General features: G+C 37.4%; 1 protein-coding gene across 1 annotated transcript in view; it reads right to left on the reverse strand.

Moving 5' to 3' along the window:
- Positions 1-11693: 11693 nt before the first annotated feature.
- Erp44 (endoplasmic reticulum protein 44) overlaps positions 11694-15812 on the reverse strand; it is a 93293-nt gene continuing 89174 nt past the window's right edge. Inside the window, exons 11-12 of the mRNA XM_010614369.3 lie at positions 14162-14264; positions 11694-11915 (exon numbers count right to left, since the gene is read on the reverse strand). Coding sequence (XP_010612671.1) covers positions 11814-11915; positions 14162-14264 — 205 coding nt within the window. The 3' untranslated portion in view covers positions 11694-11813. The remainder of the gene's footprint in view (positions 11916-14161; positions 14265-15812) is intronic.

Consider the following 15812-nt stretch of genomic DNA (forward strand, 5'->3'; position numbering starts at 1 on the left):
AGTTAGGTAGAAATATTACAGGGAGTAGGGGCTATATGACTCTAGGAAGTTAATGCAGAAGATGAGAACACATTACAACTGTAGCTGGAGGTACATCTGTCAAAAGCCAGGCCTCAAGATGAAGACAGAATGAGCAGGCCTACATGCCTCCCCGAAGGATAAGCAATACATTGAAAATTATACCTGATCCAGTAAAGTGTAGACAAACATTAGTTACCCAGGTAGGTGACCAGGACTTCCTGATCCATCTCTTCCTAAAAAGGTCCTGTTTTTCCATGTACACTTGCTACATGACCTGTTTCCCCATTGGATCAATATTACTTCAGCTGTACTTGTACTCTTATTGGTTGATCATAGTTTTGGCTGATGTTGTACTCACCTTGTTTTTTGCTCTTTAAAACTTCTTTTGAGAGGTGGCAACCTACTTTCAGGTCTCCTCCTATCTCAGGAGCTATTTTTCAATAAATATTTCCTACTCTTAACTGTCATTAAGAATTCATTCTTCAATTTTGGGGGAAAAATGTTGGCATATCTGACATCTAGCAATTGAGAGCTAAATTTATTTCCTGTATATCATTTGGAGGTCCGCACCAAGATAATTGGAAAGAGGTAGGAGTTTTCTTTTGTGGATTCTAGATTATGACTTGTTCAGGTAATCAGAAATTGTCCTTGTTTGTCAATTGTTTACACCTTGAATTTTTATGCCTTGTCTTTTTTTAATGCCATTGGTTTTTGTTGAAATGATAAATTTAAGTCGAGAATATGGGAAGATTATGATGTTTCTTTGATAGGACATTTTATTTTGCAGGTAAGGTCTTGTATTCCTGTTTTGTATATGCTGCCTTTAGACTTATTATTTACTGGTTTTATTAGTGCTTTTTTGACTTGTTCAACTTGTTTTGACTATTGTGGTTTATTACCTTAGGCAGCAGCGCTAAGGAAAAGTAATGTTACAGCGTCCCCTAGTGGACTCTGATACTAACCAAAATGTGAATTTGTGAAATTCTGTTAAATGGGTCTTTTTATGAAATCGAATTTATATTTAGGGAATATACATGCCTATTAATAAATCACAGGATTCTAACTGGCCATAGGCTGTTAGTCAACCTTGAGACTTGGAGGATAAGTTTCACTGGAATAGTCTGGCCTCACCCCTCTCTACATTCTAGAGGGAATGTTGAGCCTGTTCTGCCTCAGTTTCCTTTCAGGTCGGATCTTCCACTGGTGAGGAGGCAATCTTAACTCGAGATTTCCCTTTCCAGACTGAGGGTGATGACTCATGGCAAACTGTTCTCAACAGGTCACCGTGAGCATGAGAAGAAAAGACTTCCTTTTCCTTATCTCATTTCTTTCCTTGCCATAATGTACTTTCCTCTTTTGGCGGCATTTTTCTGCTAAAGATTAGAGAGGAAGGAAACTTGAACTGTATCAACCTTACCCTCCTACCCAACAACTAAGAATTTTTAAGTGGAGCCCATAGAAAATGCTAACATTGAAGACAGGGAAGTCATTTTAGATGAGGAACACATACTCCATCTCTGGGTCAGATGAGACATCAGAATTTTGCCCATATAGGAGAACATACATATTAGTGATGTCCCCATTTAATGTCTGGACACAGTCTCTCAGGTCCAGGAAACTGAACCTAAGAACCTGTAGAACTGACTTCAGGGTAAGACCAGAAGGAGCTATTTCTTTTGAATCTCTTGATGTTCACTAGAACTCCAATGTGCTATCAATTGCACCAGAGAGCCTGCTGGTGAAAAGAAGCTATTTCCTTAAGAACAATATTAATATGACCAAAACACATTCAGTTAAAGGGAGGCTCCCCAACCTCCTGGCTCTCCCGTACTAGGTCTGTTTCTCATCATTTATTTGTGTAGGGGAGGAAAGTATTTTTGCTAATGTCTACATATCTGGTTGCTCAACAATGGATACATGTTTCAACCTGTGAGTTTCTTAAGTGTGTACAGCTACAGAGAGAGAAATTTTAGGGTGGATTTTGAGTAAAACTTAGGCTTGTTTTCCTGCTAAGGAAGATTACCTAAGCACTTCCTATCCTGTAAAAGGAAATCATTTCAAGAGATAGAGGCAAGCAATGGCTCAGAAAACTGCCCTGGGCCCAAGGGCAAAGAGGTCCCAAGATATGTATGCTGTCTATCTAGAAAAAATGGAAACAAAGTCATTCCATCTTGGTTCTTATTTTTTCCCTATTCCTCTGCACTCCCTTCAACCCCTCGACCCCTCCCTATCTACAAAGATTTTGTCTCCATTTTTTCATTTTCTCATATTAATTCCATTCCCTTCTTTCTTTTCTCCTGCTCCTCCCACTTCCCCTTCCCCTTTGCACCTTTTCCTCCTATTTCACATTATCTATTATACCTCTTAGTCCTTATTTACACTTTCAGTTTCCCACACTAGAGAAACTTTGGTATTTACACATGTGTGTACTATTTATTTCACTTGAGTATCACCTCAACGTGCATCCATTTAGCTATGTCTGTAGCTTCTCGTTCGTTATGGCTGAGTAGTACTCCATTTTTTTAAAACCATATCTTCTTTATCCTGTCTCCCATTGATGGGAAATTGGGCTGCTTCCAAGTTTTAGCTATTACAAGTTGTGCTGCTATGAACATAGATACACACATATCTCTGTGGTATGATTCTTTTAATTCTTTGGGGAAGATAGCCAGCAGGGGACTAGCTGGGTCAAATGGGACTTCGAATCCTAATTCTTTGGGGTATCTCCGTACTGATTTCCACAGGGGTTGCACCAGTCTACACTCCCTCTAGCAGTGGACCAGTGTTCCTCTTGCCCCACAGCCCTGCCAGCATTTTTTATTGGTTTATTTCATGATAGCAGCCATTCTTACTGGGGTAAGGTGGAATCTCAGCATTGTTTTCATTTACATCTCTCAAATGACCAGTGATGTTGAACATTCTTTCATATGTTTACTTGCTATTTCTACTTCTTTGAGAAATGTTTCTTCATTTCAGATGCCCATTTTTGGATTGGGTCTTTAAATTTGGGAGATCTAATTTTTTTAAGTTCTTTATATATTCTAGAAAATAGACCTTTGTCTAAGGAACAGCTGGTGAAAATTTTTTCCCATGCTGTGGATTGTCTCTTCACACTGTTGGTGGTTTCTGTTGCTGTGCACAAGCTTTTAAAAAGAAGACATCCCACTTGTTGATTTGTTTGTGCAAGTTCACAGGCAACTGAGGTTTTGTTCATAAAATCTTGTCCTACACCAATGTCTTTAAGAGTTCTTCCTAACCACTCTTCCCACTGGTTTAGTGTTTCTGTTTTAATATTTATATCTTTAATCCATTAAAAAATTTAGTTTAGTGCATGGTGAGAGATATAGGTCTAATTTTAATCTTTGGCAAGTTGAAACACAGTTTTTCCAGCATCATTTATTAAAGAGGCTATCTTTCCTCCAGTGTGGGTGTTTGTCCCCTTTGTAAAAGATGAAGTGGCTGAGTGTGTCTGAAGTTGTTTCTGTATCTTCCAGTCTGTTCCACTGGTCCTCAAGTCTGTTTCTTTGCCAGTACCATGCTGTTGTATCACAGTAGCTTTGTAGTATAGTTTCAAGTTGGGGTTTGTGGGGTTTGTGATACCCACTAACTTGTTTTTATTGCCTAGAGTTTCTCTTCTTCTTCCAAATGAATTTTTGGATTGTTTTCTTTTTTCTTTCTTTCTTTTTTTTATTTTTATTTATTTATTTATTTATTTGTTTGTTTGTTTGTTTGTTTGTTTATTTATTTATTTGAGACAGGGTCTCACTACATAGTTGAGACTGACCTGGAACTCACTATGTAGCCCAGGCTGGTCTCAGACTCAGAGCAATCCTCCTGCCTCAGCCTCCCGAGTGCCGGGATTACAGGCATATGCTACCACGCCCGGCTATTCTCTGGAGTATTAAGTGTGAGGCTTTCAAGTTATCCTTAATTGAAACCTCTACTGGGCCAAATCCATCCCTCTGATTTTGTTCAAGCTCCTCAAGACCAACATCCCTTACAGGAGGTAGGTGGAGAATTTGGTCCTACTGTGTCCATGTGTCCTTTTCTCTTGGTGACCCCAAATAGACAAGATGTGGGAAAGTTTTCAGATGAGCCCAATACATTACAAGCTACTGTTATGTTTGGAGATGAGTATCGTATTACTGATTATAGGCCAGAAGACAGGCAGCCAGAGGAACAGCTGGTTCCTGCTGGAGCCCAATCAGCCTGTACGCATGATCCCTACTAGCCTACCAACCAGATAGGAGACTGGAATCAGAGACATCTTCAGACATGTATTCTTGGAGGTCTAAGAAGGATAAGAATGAAACACTTCAATTATTTAAAATTGTCAACTATTAGGAAAAGATGAGAATTCCTCTGCCTTCTTAGAACTTTTACAAGAGGCGCTGATGAAACATACATCCCTGGCTCCTGATTCAGTAGAGGGACAGACTTTTCTTAAAGATGTTTGTTACTCAGTCAGCTTCAGATATTAGGAATAAGCTACAAAAGATGGCTTTTGTTCCATGTAGCTCACTTGATACTTTAGTGAGAATTGCTTTTTCTGAGAAAACAGACCAAGAGAAAGTGGCTGCCTTGCTTGTGACCTTAAAGAGTGGACTCGTAAGTCTGATTCCTGGGGCTCTAAGAAGAGCTTGATGACTAAACTCACCTGCTACCACTGTGGAAAGCCAAGCCACCTTAGGAGAGACTGTGATAAAAACTCTTACAGGAGGCCTCCAGAGCCATGCTCTGATTACAAAGGTGACCAGTGGAAGTTGGACTGCCCCGAGATGGAGGTCCCAGGGATCAGATCCATACCAAAAGGTGATTCTGCACCCGACCCTTGAAAGTTCCTAACTTACCCCTGGGACTACTTCCCAGCTAGCAGAAGTCATAGTTCTGTCAAGGGCTTTACAACTCAGTGAAAGAAAGTCAATATTTATACTGACTGAAAGTACACTTTCCTAGTGCTTCATGCTCATACAGCCATATGGAAAGAAAGGAATTATCTAACAGCCAAAGGATCTCCCATAAAGTATGATAAGGAGATAGATGAACTTCTATCATCTGCCTATACACTCTCCAAAGTGGCAGTGATTCACTGTAGATTCTCCAAAAGGGAGTTGAAGTATCTCAAGGTAATCAATTGGCTGATGCAGCTGCAAAAGAAGCTGCTTGAGGGCCCTTCCTTCAGCATCCCCCCACATCTGGGAAGGGTCCATTGATCATACTCGACCCAAAAATAAACTCTACCCTTAATGATCCTCAAGATAATAAAAATTTTTCTGTTTGTCACTAAAGCCCCTCCAGACTCTACTAGAACCTCTATTAAGCAAGAGTAAGGGTTCTGACAGCCAACAATCATAGATGTCAAGATGGATACTTTCAGATATGGGATATGTGGTTAACTCCCAATATTGACTCCTTAGTAAAAAGGCCCTTTATGTTAGGGAAAGAGGAAATTACTCCTATTCTCATCGGCCTAACTCCACTAAACTCTTGAGATAGACACCCCACCCCCAGCAATGTAGACACACAACTTCACAGGTTGGTTTGCAACAGACTGGTTTAATCACCCTAGAATTAGATGGGAAAGCCCTAATGGCACTCATTGGTCCTGTGGAACCAGTATGTGGCCCTGGCTACCCCTTGGATGGATGGATGGTAAGGTACATGCTGGGATTTGTGTAATTACAAGGCAGAGTGAAAAAAAAATATTGACAAACTCTACAAATTTACCCCATCTATGACATCTGTGGTCTAGGAATGTGTTTCACTGGTATGATCAGTTGACTTCTTTGTCCCTTCCCTGTGGGCCTTAACACCTTGACTGATCTCTCCTGAATGAAGTAAAATTGAGGCAAGCTATTCTCCAAAGTTGAATGACATTAGACATCCTAACAGCAGCACAAGGAGGTACTTGTGCAATTGTAAAAGCTTAATTTTCTGTTTCCATTCCTGATCCTTCTGCTAATAGCTCAGTGGCTGTTTATGATATTAAATAACAGGTTAATGCTGGAAGTAGCCAGAACCATAGCCCCTTGCCTCCTCACAGCATTTACAGGTACCTCTTCAGAAGGGAGACTATCTAGACAGCTAAGTTAGGTAGAAATATGTAGGTGGACAGGGCTAAGCCCTCTAGGGAGTCAGTGCAAAAGATGAGAACATATTACAACGGTAACTGGAGGTACATCTGTCAAAAGCCCAGCCTCAAGATGAAGACAATGACCAGGCCTACATGCCTCCCCGAAGGATAAGCAATACATTGAAGATTATGCCATAAGTGGTATCACCTGATCCAATAAAGTCTAGCTAGACATCAGTCACCCAGGCAGGTGACCAGGACCTCTTGATCTGCCTCTTCCTAAAAAGGTCCTGTTCTTTCCATGTACACTTGCTACATGACCAGTTTCCCCATTGGATCAATATTACTTCAGTGGCTATACTTGTAATCTTATTGATCATAGTTTTGACCCATGTTGTACCCAAGAAGTGGACTCAGTGGCACCCTTTCAGGTCCCCTCCTCTTTCAGAAGCTTTCTCTCAATAAATGTTTCCTATTCTTAACCTCCATTGTTTCTTAGAATCCATTCCTCAATTTTGGGGAAAATGAAGTTGGAATATCTGACATCTAGCAGGTTGGGAGTTACATTTATTCCCCCTATATCACAGTGATGGGAAGAGAAAAAGAAACTATACTCAGTGATTCTTGGATGATGAATGATTATTATAGCATGCAAGTTTCTCTGGAGGCATGTATTAAAATGTGCAATTGCTTTCTAAAAATCATTGCTTAGTACTTATTTTTATATGTTAACAGGAAATAAAGGTGCAACAGAAGAAATCTGGAGAATGCCTTTAGGATTTGAAAAATGTTACAATTTGGAGGTAAAAATATTTCATGTTTTTCAAGTCAGAACTTCAAAGAAAGAGGATACAGAATCTGGCTCACTGGAAAAGAAGAGCCAAGTTCTTGAGAAAATTCCCAGCACCTCTTAGGACTCTGCGCTGCCCAAGAGGGTGTTGCTCTGATAGTTACAAATCTTTAGACTGGTGTGAACTTAAGGTTTCCTCCTAGACAAAGCACTTAGTACCCCTGGAGCCAACTTAAGACCTAGGATTGAAGGTGACTGGGTTCACCTGAACATGTTTGCAAATGACAGAATCACCAGATACGTGAAGTCTTTAGATCAGCTAGCAGTCGGTTCCAGTTATGTTGATAACTGCCCCATTAGTTCACTTATTATTTAATTTGGTGTTTTTTGTTTGTTTAATCAGAGATTTCCTGAGCACTTTCTTGCTGGGAGGACAAGGTTGGAGTTCCTGCTTTCCTTATGACATTCATTTATGTAGGGCTAGGAAAATGGATACATGTACTTGTGAATTACCTAAAAAGAAAAAAGGCTGTGGGACCTTAGCAGCTGACAATTAGACACTGAGGCATGAATAAAAGGAATTTGCTAAGCACGGTGGAGGGGAAAGGGAACATTTTAGAGAAATGATTTGTAAGTTGAACTCTTTCTCTTCTAGACTCCAAACCCTATTGTCTCCGGGCAGGTCAGGCTTTCTCCAATGTGTTCTTGGAGAGGAACTTTAATGTTTCAATTAAAGGCTGGGTTCGAATTACTGGCACACAGATTCATAGTTTCCCATTCTAAGTAACACAAAATGACATGAAAAATAAACCTGGGGTAGGCAGCAACTCTAGTGATCTAAATTCTGAGTAAAATGATACTATTTATCACATAGTGAATTAGTAAAAAATCTCAAATATAGAAATATTTTATAAATATAGTTTTATTACTTGGAAATACATACAAAAAATTCAAACACAGCTAAAAAACAGTTACTAAGCACAGGTCCTATTCAACCTGTTTTAATGAACACATAAATCAGTTATATCAGCATTAAACAACTTAAATCCTGACACAACTTACTGTCTTCCGGATCATCAAATACTGGTTTTAAAAACTGGTATTTTGTTCTTTACACTTATTTAAATCTTCCCCCCCCCCAATACAGACTACAAATACTTCAGTTTGGCTTATGAGGTTTTATTTTAGAAAAATCGCAAAAGCTATTATTTTGAAAACTGGAATACTTATTTGCGCACTTCCAGTTTGTCACCATATATTCTTCATGGTTTCTCAAAAGTTCCCAGAAGCTCTTAGCACAAAGCATTTACAGTGGCTAGCAGTTCTACTGGATACAGAAATGCAGGCTTTAAAGTAATGTGGCAATTTTTTTCCTTCTCACTGTTCATTTAATTTTTGCCCCATCAGACTGCATCTCTTCGTTAAAGAAAAAAGTGAATATTCAGCCTTTTATGATTGTCAATCCATTATACTATTTTATCCATTATTCTTTTTGTCTTGACTCAGGCTTAAAAAAAAAGCTTTCTTGGCAACTTTAGAATTTTCTACAAGCTCAGCTTTTCAGTATCAAACACTTTTATATCTTATGTTCTTTGTAGCTTTTACCATGCCAGTTTCCCATTCTTTCACACAAGCTATTTGACAATCTGACTTTATCAGAGTTCTCTGAGGCATTCTAGATGCCTATTTTGTCTCCCTTTCTAGGTTTGACTTTTTAAAAGTTTTTAGAATGTTATCTAAAGAAAGTTTTCACTTTTTTAATGGTCCTATTTCTATGACTGGAACAATTTTTGAACAACTAGAAAAGGGAGCTGGCAGAGAAGCAGAAAGGCTGGCTTCTGGCTTGGGTTTTGCTAGTCAATTACGTTCTTGTCTAGTCTTGCATCCTCTTTTGCCACAGCTGAGGAGCCTGACACCCAGAAAAGATTGGGTAAACTGAAGCAAGTTCTACTGGAATACTCTCGGAAAAGTCTTTAAAATCGAGACCAGTATTCTTTTCAAACTTAAATACGAATGTACTTCCCTGCTGAAGATGTTAAAGGGGCTCTACTACCTACAATATACAGTATAAACCCCTTAGTTTGGTAAACAAGGACTTGTGTGACCAGCTCCATTCCTTTTTCTAACTCCTTTCTCATTTCTTCCCAATCTCCAATGTACTAATCCTCCTTTAAGAATTTATTTTCTCTGGTGCACTTAGCTGTTTCACACCTTTGCTCAGATTATTCCATACATCCAGATCCTTTGGAGAACACTGATTCATTTTATTAAAACTCAGCTTAAAAATAAACTCAAAATCTTTGGAATTCAATGCTTTTTATGCCAGCCACATTAACCTGTTTTCTTCTGTCATACATACATATCCATCTGCCTGACAGGACTGTGAGCAACTCTCAGGCAGAAATGATCCATTATTCATCTTTGTATACTTCATCAAAAACTACGCCTTGGATAAATGTCTACTATAATCCGCTTCCCCATGACTTCCTCCAATCTTACTTCACTCTGGATCCCCAGACACTGCCAGCCTGCCCTTCACATGTCTCGCCTACTCTCAGACCCAAGTGTTCTCTACGCATAACAGCCTTAGCATTTCATTTTTAAACTTTTTATCCTAAGCTGTCATTTCATGTAATACATTTGAGCTTGTTAATGACTTTTTATAAAACTGGGCATCAAATCCTGAAGAGTGCCTAGCACGTTCAGGGATACAAAAACCACCCGAGGTCACTTTGCTTCTCATTCAATAAACTTGATAACTACTAAGTGTCCAGAAACATCAGAAACAGACATAAAATTCATATCCTGCCCTCAATGGCTTCAAAGTCTAGAGAAGACAATGAAAATGGCAGGGCTGAAGCCTAAATCCCAATATGTATGAAAACTAAATAATGCACCCTCAAATCGACTCCCTTTTTATACAACCACTTCATCATCCTAGATCACATTGAACATGTAGTTCTTCAGGCCTTTTTCATACTAACTGCTCTTTTGTTTTAGCTGTTTGTTTGTTTGTTTGGTACTGGGATTGAACTCAGGTGCTTGTGCTTGCAAGTCAGGCAGCGGAACCACTGAGTTAAATCCCCGGCCCTCATAGTGACTACTCTTAATCCGGCTCTCTGAAACCTAATACTTGAGCAGTACCTTTATTTTTTCAAACCCAATTATAGGATTACAAATGCATTCCAGACCTACATATATCATGTACAAGCACAAACTCCCAATGATGAATGTGATCATGATGTACACCTAAAACGCACCAATAAACAATGGAATTTTAAAAAATGTATTCCAGCTAATTGCATGTGCTGTGTTTGGTCTTGCATGTTAGCTTTTTGAGTACTTGTTTTCACTGTAACCCATTCAGATTTGGTCCATTTTCTAACTTGAAGATCACAACTCTGATTTCATCGAAGTTATTGAATAAAAGCAATGAAGAGAACAGAACTAAGACCCAACTTCTAGAAAGCTCTGTTCTGCTGTAATAACTATACTCTGATATAATACTCTAAACATGCCCCTTATCACCTTAATATTTATTATGAATAAAACAATGGATAAGCCATGCGTAACTAAGAACTGTATTTTTAAAAGTAACAATTATTAAATATCCATTATAAATATTCATTTTATTTTAAAAGGATTGGAAGATGTTACATATATTACATACTACATATAATGGCACATGTCAACCTCTTAAGCTTAAAAATAATCTTTCCCAAACTGGGATTGATTTATACCCCAAGTATAAAATGACGCTTTGCCTATAGCACCAATCCAGACCCAGAGGAAAGCCAATTTTGAACCTGTCTGTCCTCTGGCATTGGGATTCCTGATATGACACTGAGGGTTCTTTCCCTCTGGTTTTAGTCCCTGGCAGTATCAAGGCCTTGCACTGGGACTGCTGGACTGTGCACTGCAGGCCTGGGGTATCAGGGAATCTAGACGGGGTGGGTCCTTTAACAATTTCACAATGGCAAAAAATTAAATACATATGTTCTTTAACGTCTTTGTTTTTGATCTATACAACTATAACAATACTATAAGACAGAAGGGGGGTTACAATCATTGAAATACAAATTTTCTGCCGGTTTTTCTCCTTGGAAATTGAAGTCTCATGGTAGGAGAAGCCTTAAAAGTTATCTGTCTCAATACTAGTAACTTGCTCTGCCAGTAGTATCTCCACTTCCCAGATTTAGGTATAATTCATTCAAAGTTTTAAATGCCATCCATATGCCACTTCTTAGACAAACACATAGAAATTTAATAATACTTTTTCATTTTCTTTTTCTTAATTCATAAAGACAATTTCTGCCAAATGTTCTGGCTTATGGCTCTCCTCCTCGTCATAGTTTAAATTACACATTAAGAATCAAAAAAATACCACTATAGAGTTTTCATAAGCAATATCCAACCAATCAGTAAGACGCAGTACACAGTGTGAAAATTTTAATTTATTCCCCTCCCAAGTATCCTTAGCTTTCAGAAATATGATAATGAAAATACCAACAGAATTGATCATATGAAAAGAAAAGAAAGAAAAGCACAATACTACACAGGAAACATCCCTAAGTCCTCCCTACCCTAGTAGTGCAAGTTAACGGTATGTTTCTGGCAATGTCACCTTTCACTTGATTTATAAAAATTTTACAGGACAGATTCAAAGTGAAGACAGGCCTCTGGTTTATTATTATTATTATTATTATTATTATTATTATTATTATTATTATTCCCTACCAGATTTTTTAAAGAGCTATGTTAAATGACAATGCATTTTGAGTCAAGGGGAGAAAAAAATTAAAAACCCAAAACTTTTTTCAGTTTATTCAAAATAAAAATACACGTAGAATTATGAAAATATAGGTTTACTATTTCCACCACGTAAGTTGATGCTTCTGCTGAAAGGCTTGCAAATTGTTTTTCAAGTTTTTAAAGCTCATCTCGATCCCTCAATAAAGTATACCTATATTCACTGGGTGCTAGTTTCTGGAAGGAGCTCTCCGGTGGACTGCTTGCTACATCTTGGGCTTGCTATAAAATAAAGAATAAAACATTTTTGTACCAATACATTTTATAGAGTTGTAATATTTTAATAAGAATAGTAGGTGAATGGTAGTTGCATTATAATTATTTGCTTATTCATCAATTATAGACAGCAACTGTGTGCCGAAGACGAGTTAAATCTGAAATCTTCCTTTTCTCATTTCAAATGCTGTTCTCAGATTCTCCCAGGCAGGGCTGCCACAGCACCACAGACTGTGGGCTTGTTGCAGTTTACCATGGCATGGCGAAAGGGAACAAAGCACTGGGCACCAGATACTTTACTAGGGCATCTTAGTAGGCACATGGCCCAGACTCTCCCTCTTGCAAATGGCTGCTAACAGGATGAAAAGGCATTTGCTCTCTAGATATAGAAGTTATTTATTAACTACCTGGGTGCCACAAATTAAAACTTAAGTGAAATAAAGATTAAAAAATACAATACTGAAAAAAATTAATTTCTATAGTATTTTACTTATACATCAACACAAGCCAAAAATACACAGCCATTCAATGAGAGCCATTCAATGACAGTGATTTCCAAGAATTCTAAGGTAGTGTAGTGGGTCCTTTATCTCCACACTGATACTATGCATACTGATAATATCACACACATTCCCATAAAACAGAAAGCACGGTGTCTACAAACACACCATTTGAATTTGACATGTTCCACTTCCCCAATACCTTTCCAATTTTTTGTTATGATACATTTGGATTAAACTGAAATTCTATTACTATCAAACAAAACATTTATAGTATTTGGTGCCCACTGGTTATTAATATACAAAGATAAATACAAAATAGTTAATTGCCTAATGAGAAGTTGAAACAAATCAGGATAATGCAATAGTGATAAAACTACATCTTTTCCCAATCTGATAAAATATCAAACAGGCCTTCTCTGAGGAAAATAATCACCTTTATGTTATTGCCAAAAACAACTTTGCCTCCTTCTATAGTTGCTTAATTACCAAAGAAAAATATGACATTTTTCCAAGGAAAATCATGTCCACAGATTTCTAAAAAGAACTGCTTACTCTGAACTTAATCTGACTCTTCGATAAGGTAAAGGAACATTCAGTTATTATTTAGTAGCGTCTTTGGGCAAAATGTCAGTTTTAAATTCAGGCACATAGAATAAGAGGGATTTAGAATATACCATCTTCCCACTTAGTTTCACTATAATAGACATTATGTAAATCCAGCAAATTTAGGGCTGTTTAGTAAAGCAGGGGCATGAAAATTATTTATAATAAAATTTACAAAGTAGAATAGTAAAATTCTCCAGTTTAAAGATGTATTTTTTTAGCTTGAGGATTTATATACATATATATTTAACGTACATAACTAGAATTTATACATACAAAAAAAGATATACTCCTAAGTGAAATAAATAAGTCACACGTGTAAATACTGAATAGTTTCTCTGGGGTGAATAAACTATAATAGCACATAAGATCCTAATGATATAATGGAAATAGGAAGAAAGGGGCTAAAGGTGTAGGAAAAGTGGGAAGGGTAGGGGAAAACTAATAAGGGAAAAGAAAAAAATATGAGAAAAAGAAAAAATGAAGTGTTTGTAAAGGGGGAGGGGAGGAGGGGGTGAAGGGAGGGCAGGGACAAGGGGAAAAAATGAGAACCAAGACCTGTCATGTAAAGGTACAGGATCCCAATAATGAATGTAATTGTACACCTAAAATGTACCAATAAATTCAATGAGGAAAAAAACAAAGATATAAAATTCTGATAAGTGTCAAGTATTTGAAATCTCAGATAGGAAAGCTACATAAACTTTAAATTCTAAACATCAGCAACAGTGTATTCAATAACAAATTGTTACTTTCCTTATGGTGTGGTCAATCTTCCAGCTACATAGACAGGCTTGAACAGTTGCTAAAATTCACCGATTTCCTCACTAATCTACTCCCAATTCCCACTTCCTACCTGAAGCCACCCGAATTTAACCCTTTAATAACCATATTCCACAGAAGTCATACTCAGATCACTTTAGATAATCAAGAAACTATACTGTATATTCTGCAACTTTTATGAAGGCCTACAATTTTACAAAGTAATTTAAAAACAGCAGTTTATATGTTCTACAGTTTGTTCAGAATTTCTTTACAAAGATATCTAAGAGCTTAACCTCAAGCCTATGCAAGAGTTTCAAATCACCTTTAAGGCTAAGAGAAAAACAAACAAAAAAAAGAGTTCCAATATGACAGGAGTCCTACCTCTCCTGGGGCTGTATCAGTTGGGTCAGGTCCATGATGGAATTCTCTGTGGAGTTTTCCCGAATGTAAGTCAAATACAAACTGCTTCAGTTTTCCAGGAACTCTAAAACCAAAGTCAAATAAAAGTTTAGCTTAAACTAATGGTCTTTACTAACTTCACAATTTAAAAAAAACAAAAATGTTACCTACAGAATAAAGGACAGATAATAGGAAGTAGGGAAACAGTGCTTTCTTAAAGGGGAAGGGGATCAAGAAATGGAGGGAGGAGGGAGAGGAGTGACGGGATGAAAGCAGGAAGTAAAATGTGTGAGCTCCATGTAACAACTCCTTACAAAGAATGTACATATTATGTATTGCAAACATGTACCCCCTCAAAAAAAAGGGAAAGAGATCAAAAGGTGAACGGAGGGAAGGGTGGGAAAAGGGATGAAAAAGGAATTAAGGTGTATTATATCCATGTACCAACTCCCTTGACGTATTATGTACATGTAGCATACTGCGCTAAGCAGACTGATATGTCAGACTTTCTTCTATGTAATTATTTCCTTGAGTTGTATCCAATAAAGATCATTATATTAAGGAATAAGAACTTCTGATAAAGTGTAGGTCAATTATACCTGTAAAACTTTTATATTTTGTTGTTGTTGTTGTTTTTTGTTTTTTGAGACAGGGTCTCACTGTATAGTTGAGACTGACCTGGAACTCACTATGTAGCCCAGGCTGGTTTCGAACTCACAGTGATCCTCTTGCCTCAGCTTCCTGAGTTCTGGGATTACAGGCATGCGCCACCACACCTGGCCTTGCTATATTTTAAATTAAAATTTATTTTGCTAATTTCATAAGTAAAAGATACCTGCATTTTAATTTACAATTCTTCAGAAATTAGTCATTTTCTTTTCATTGTTTGTTTAAATCTGTTTCTGTGCAGGTGAACTGTCTGCCTTCTACTGAGATGAGGTACATTTGAAATTTATTATTTATTTTAAACAGAAACCCTTTGTTTTTAGTATCAATTGTAAGAGTTCAAATGTAGGTCTATACATACTTTAATTCTGTGTATAGAATTGAGTTTTTCAATCATTTATTGGTAAAAAGAATAGCTGGCTTGTGTTAATATTACCAGCTTTTTTTTTTTTTTGTCCTTTCCTGAAGTGCTAGAAGAGCTGTTTCTTCCCTTCAATAACTCCCACTGAGATGAACCAACCAATACCTTCATTGTACACCTATTGTGGCTCCCCACTAACTCCAATGCAACAGAAACCAGCAGGTACCAAATGCACAGTTTACAAATGCAAATGACTGTCAGGTAGGTGTATTGACAGAGTGCCTCTGAAAGGCTCTCTGGTGTTGAAGTAATTGCACATGCAGCAGAGATAAATATTGAGAAGAGATCAATTTAAATTTAATCTGACATCATCTACTGTCACCTACAGTAAAATGCTGAAATATCTGTTTAATCCATAGACCTGCAAAGTCTATATTTAAGGCCTTGCTAGTTTGTTTAATAGGGTCCAAAGACTATCACAGTAAGAACTGTGTCTGCTAGTCAAGAAATAATTTATGAATGATTAAATCTTAATGAGATAAATTTACAGAGAACACTCAAAACTTTTTCCCCCTAATTTGATTTTTCTTTCTTGTCAACAGATGA

Source organism: Fukomys damarensis, unplaced genomic scaffold, assembly GCF_012274545.1.
Source record: "Fukomys damarensis isolate Sample0158 unplaced genomic scaffold, DMR_v1.0_HiC HiC_scaffold_36, whole genome shotgun sequence".
NCBI classification, from domain to species: domain Eukaryota; kingdom Metazoa; phylum Chordata; class Mammalia; order Rodentia; family Bathyergidae; genus Fukomys; species Fukomys damarensis.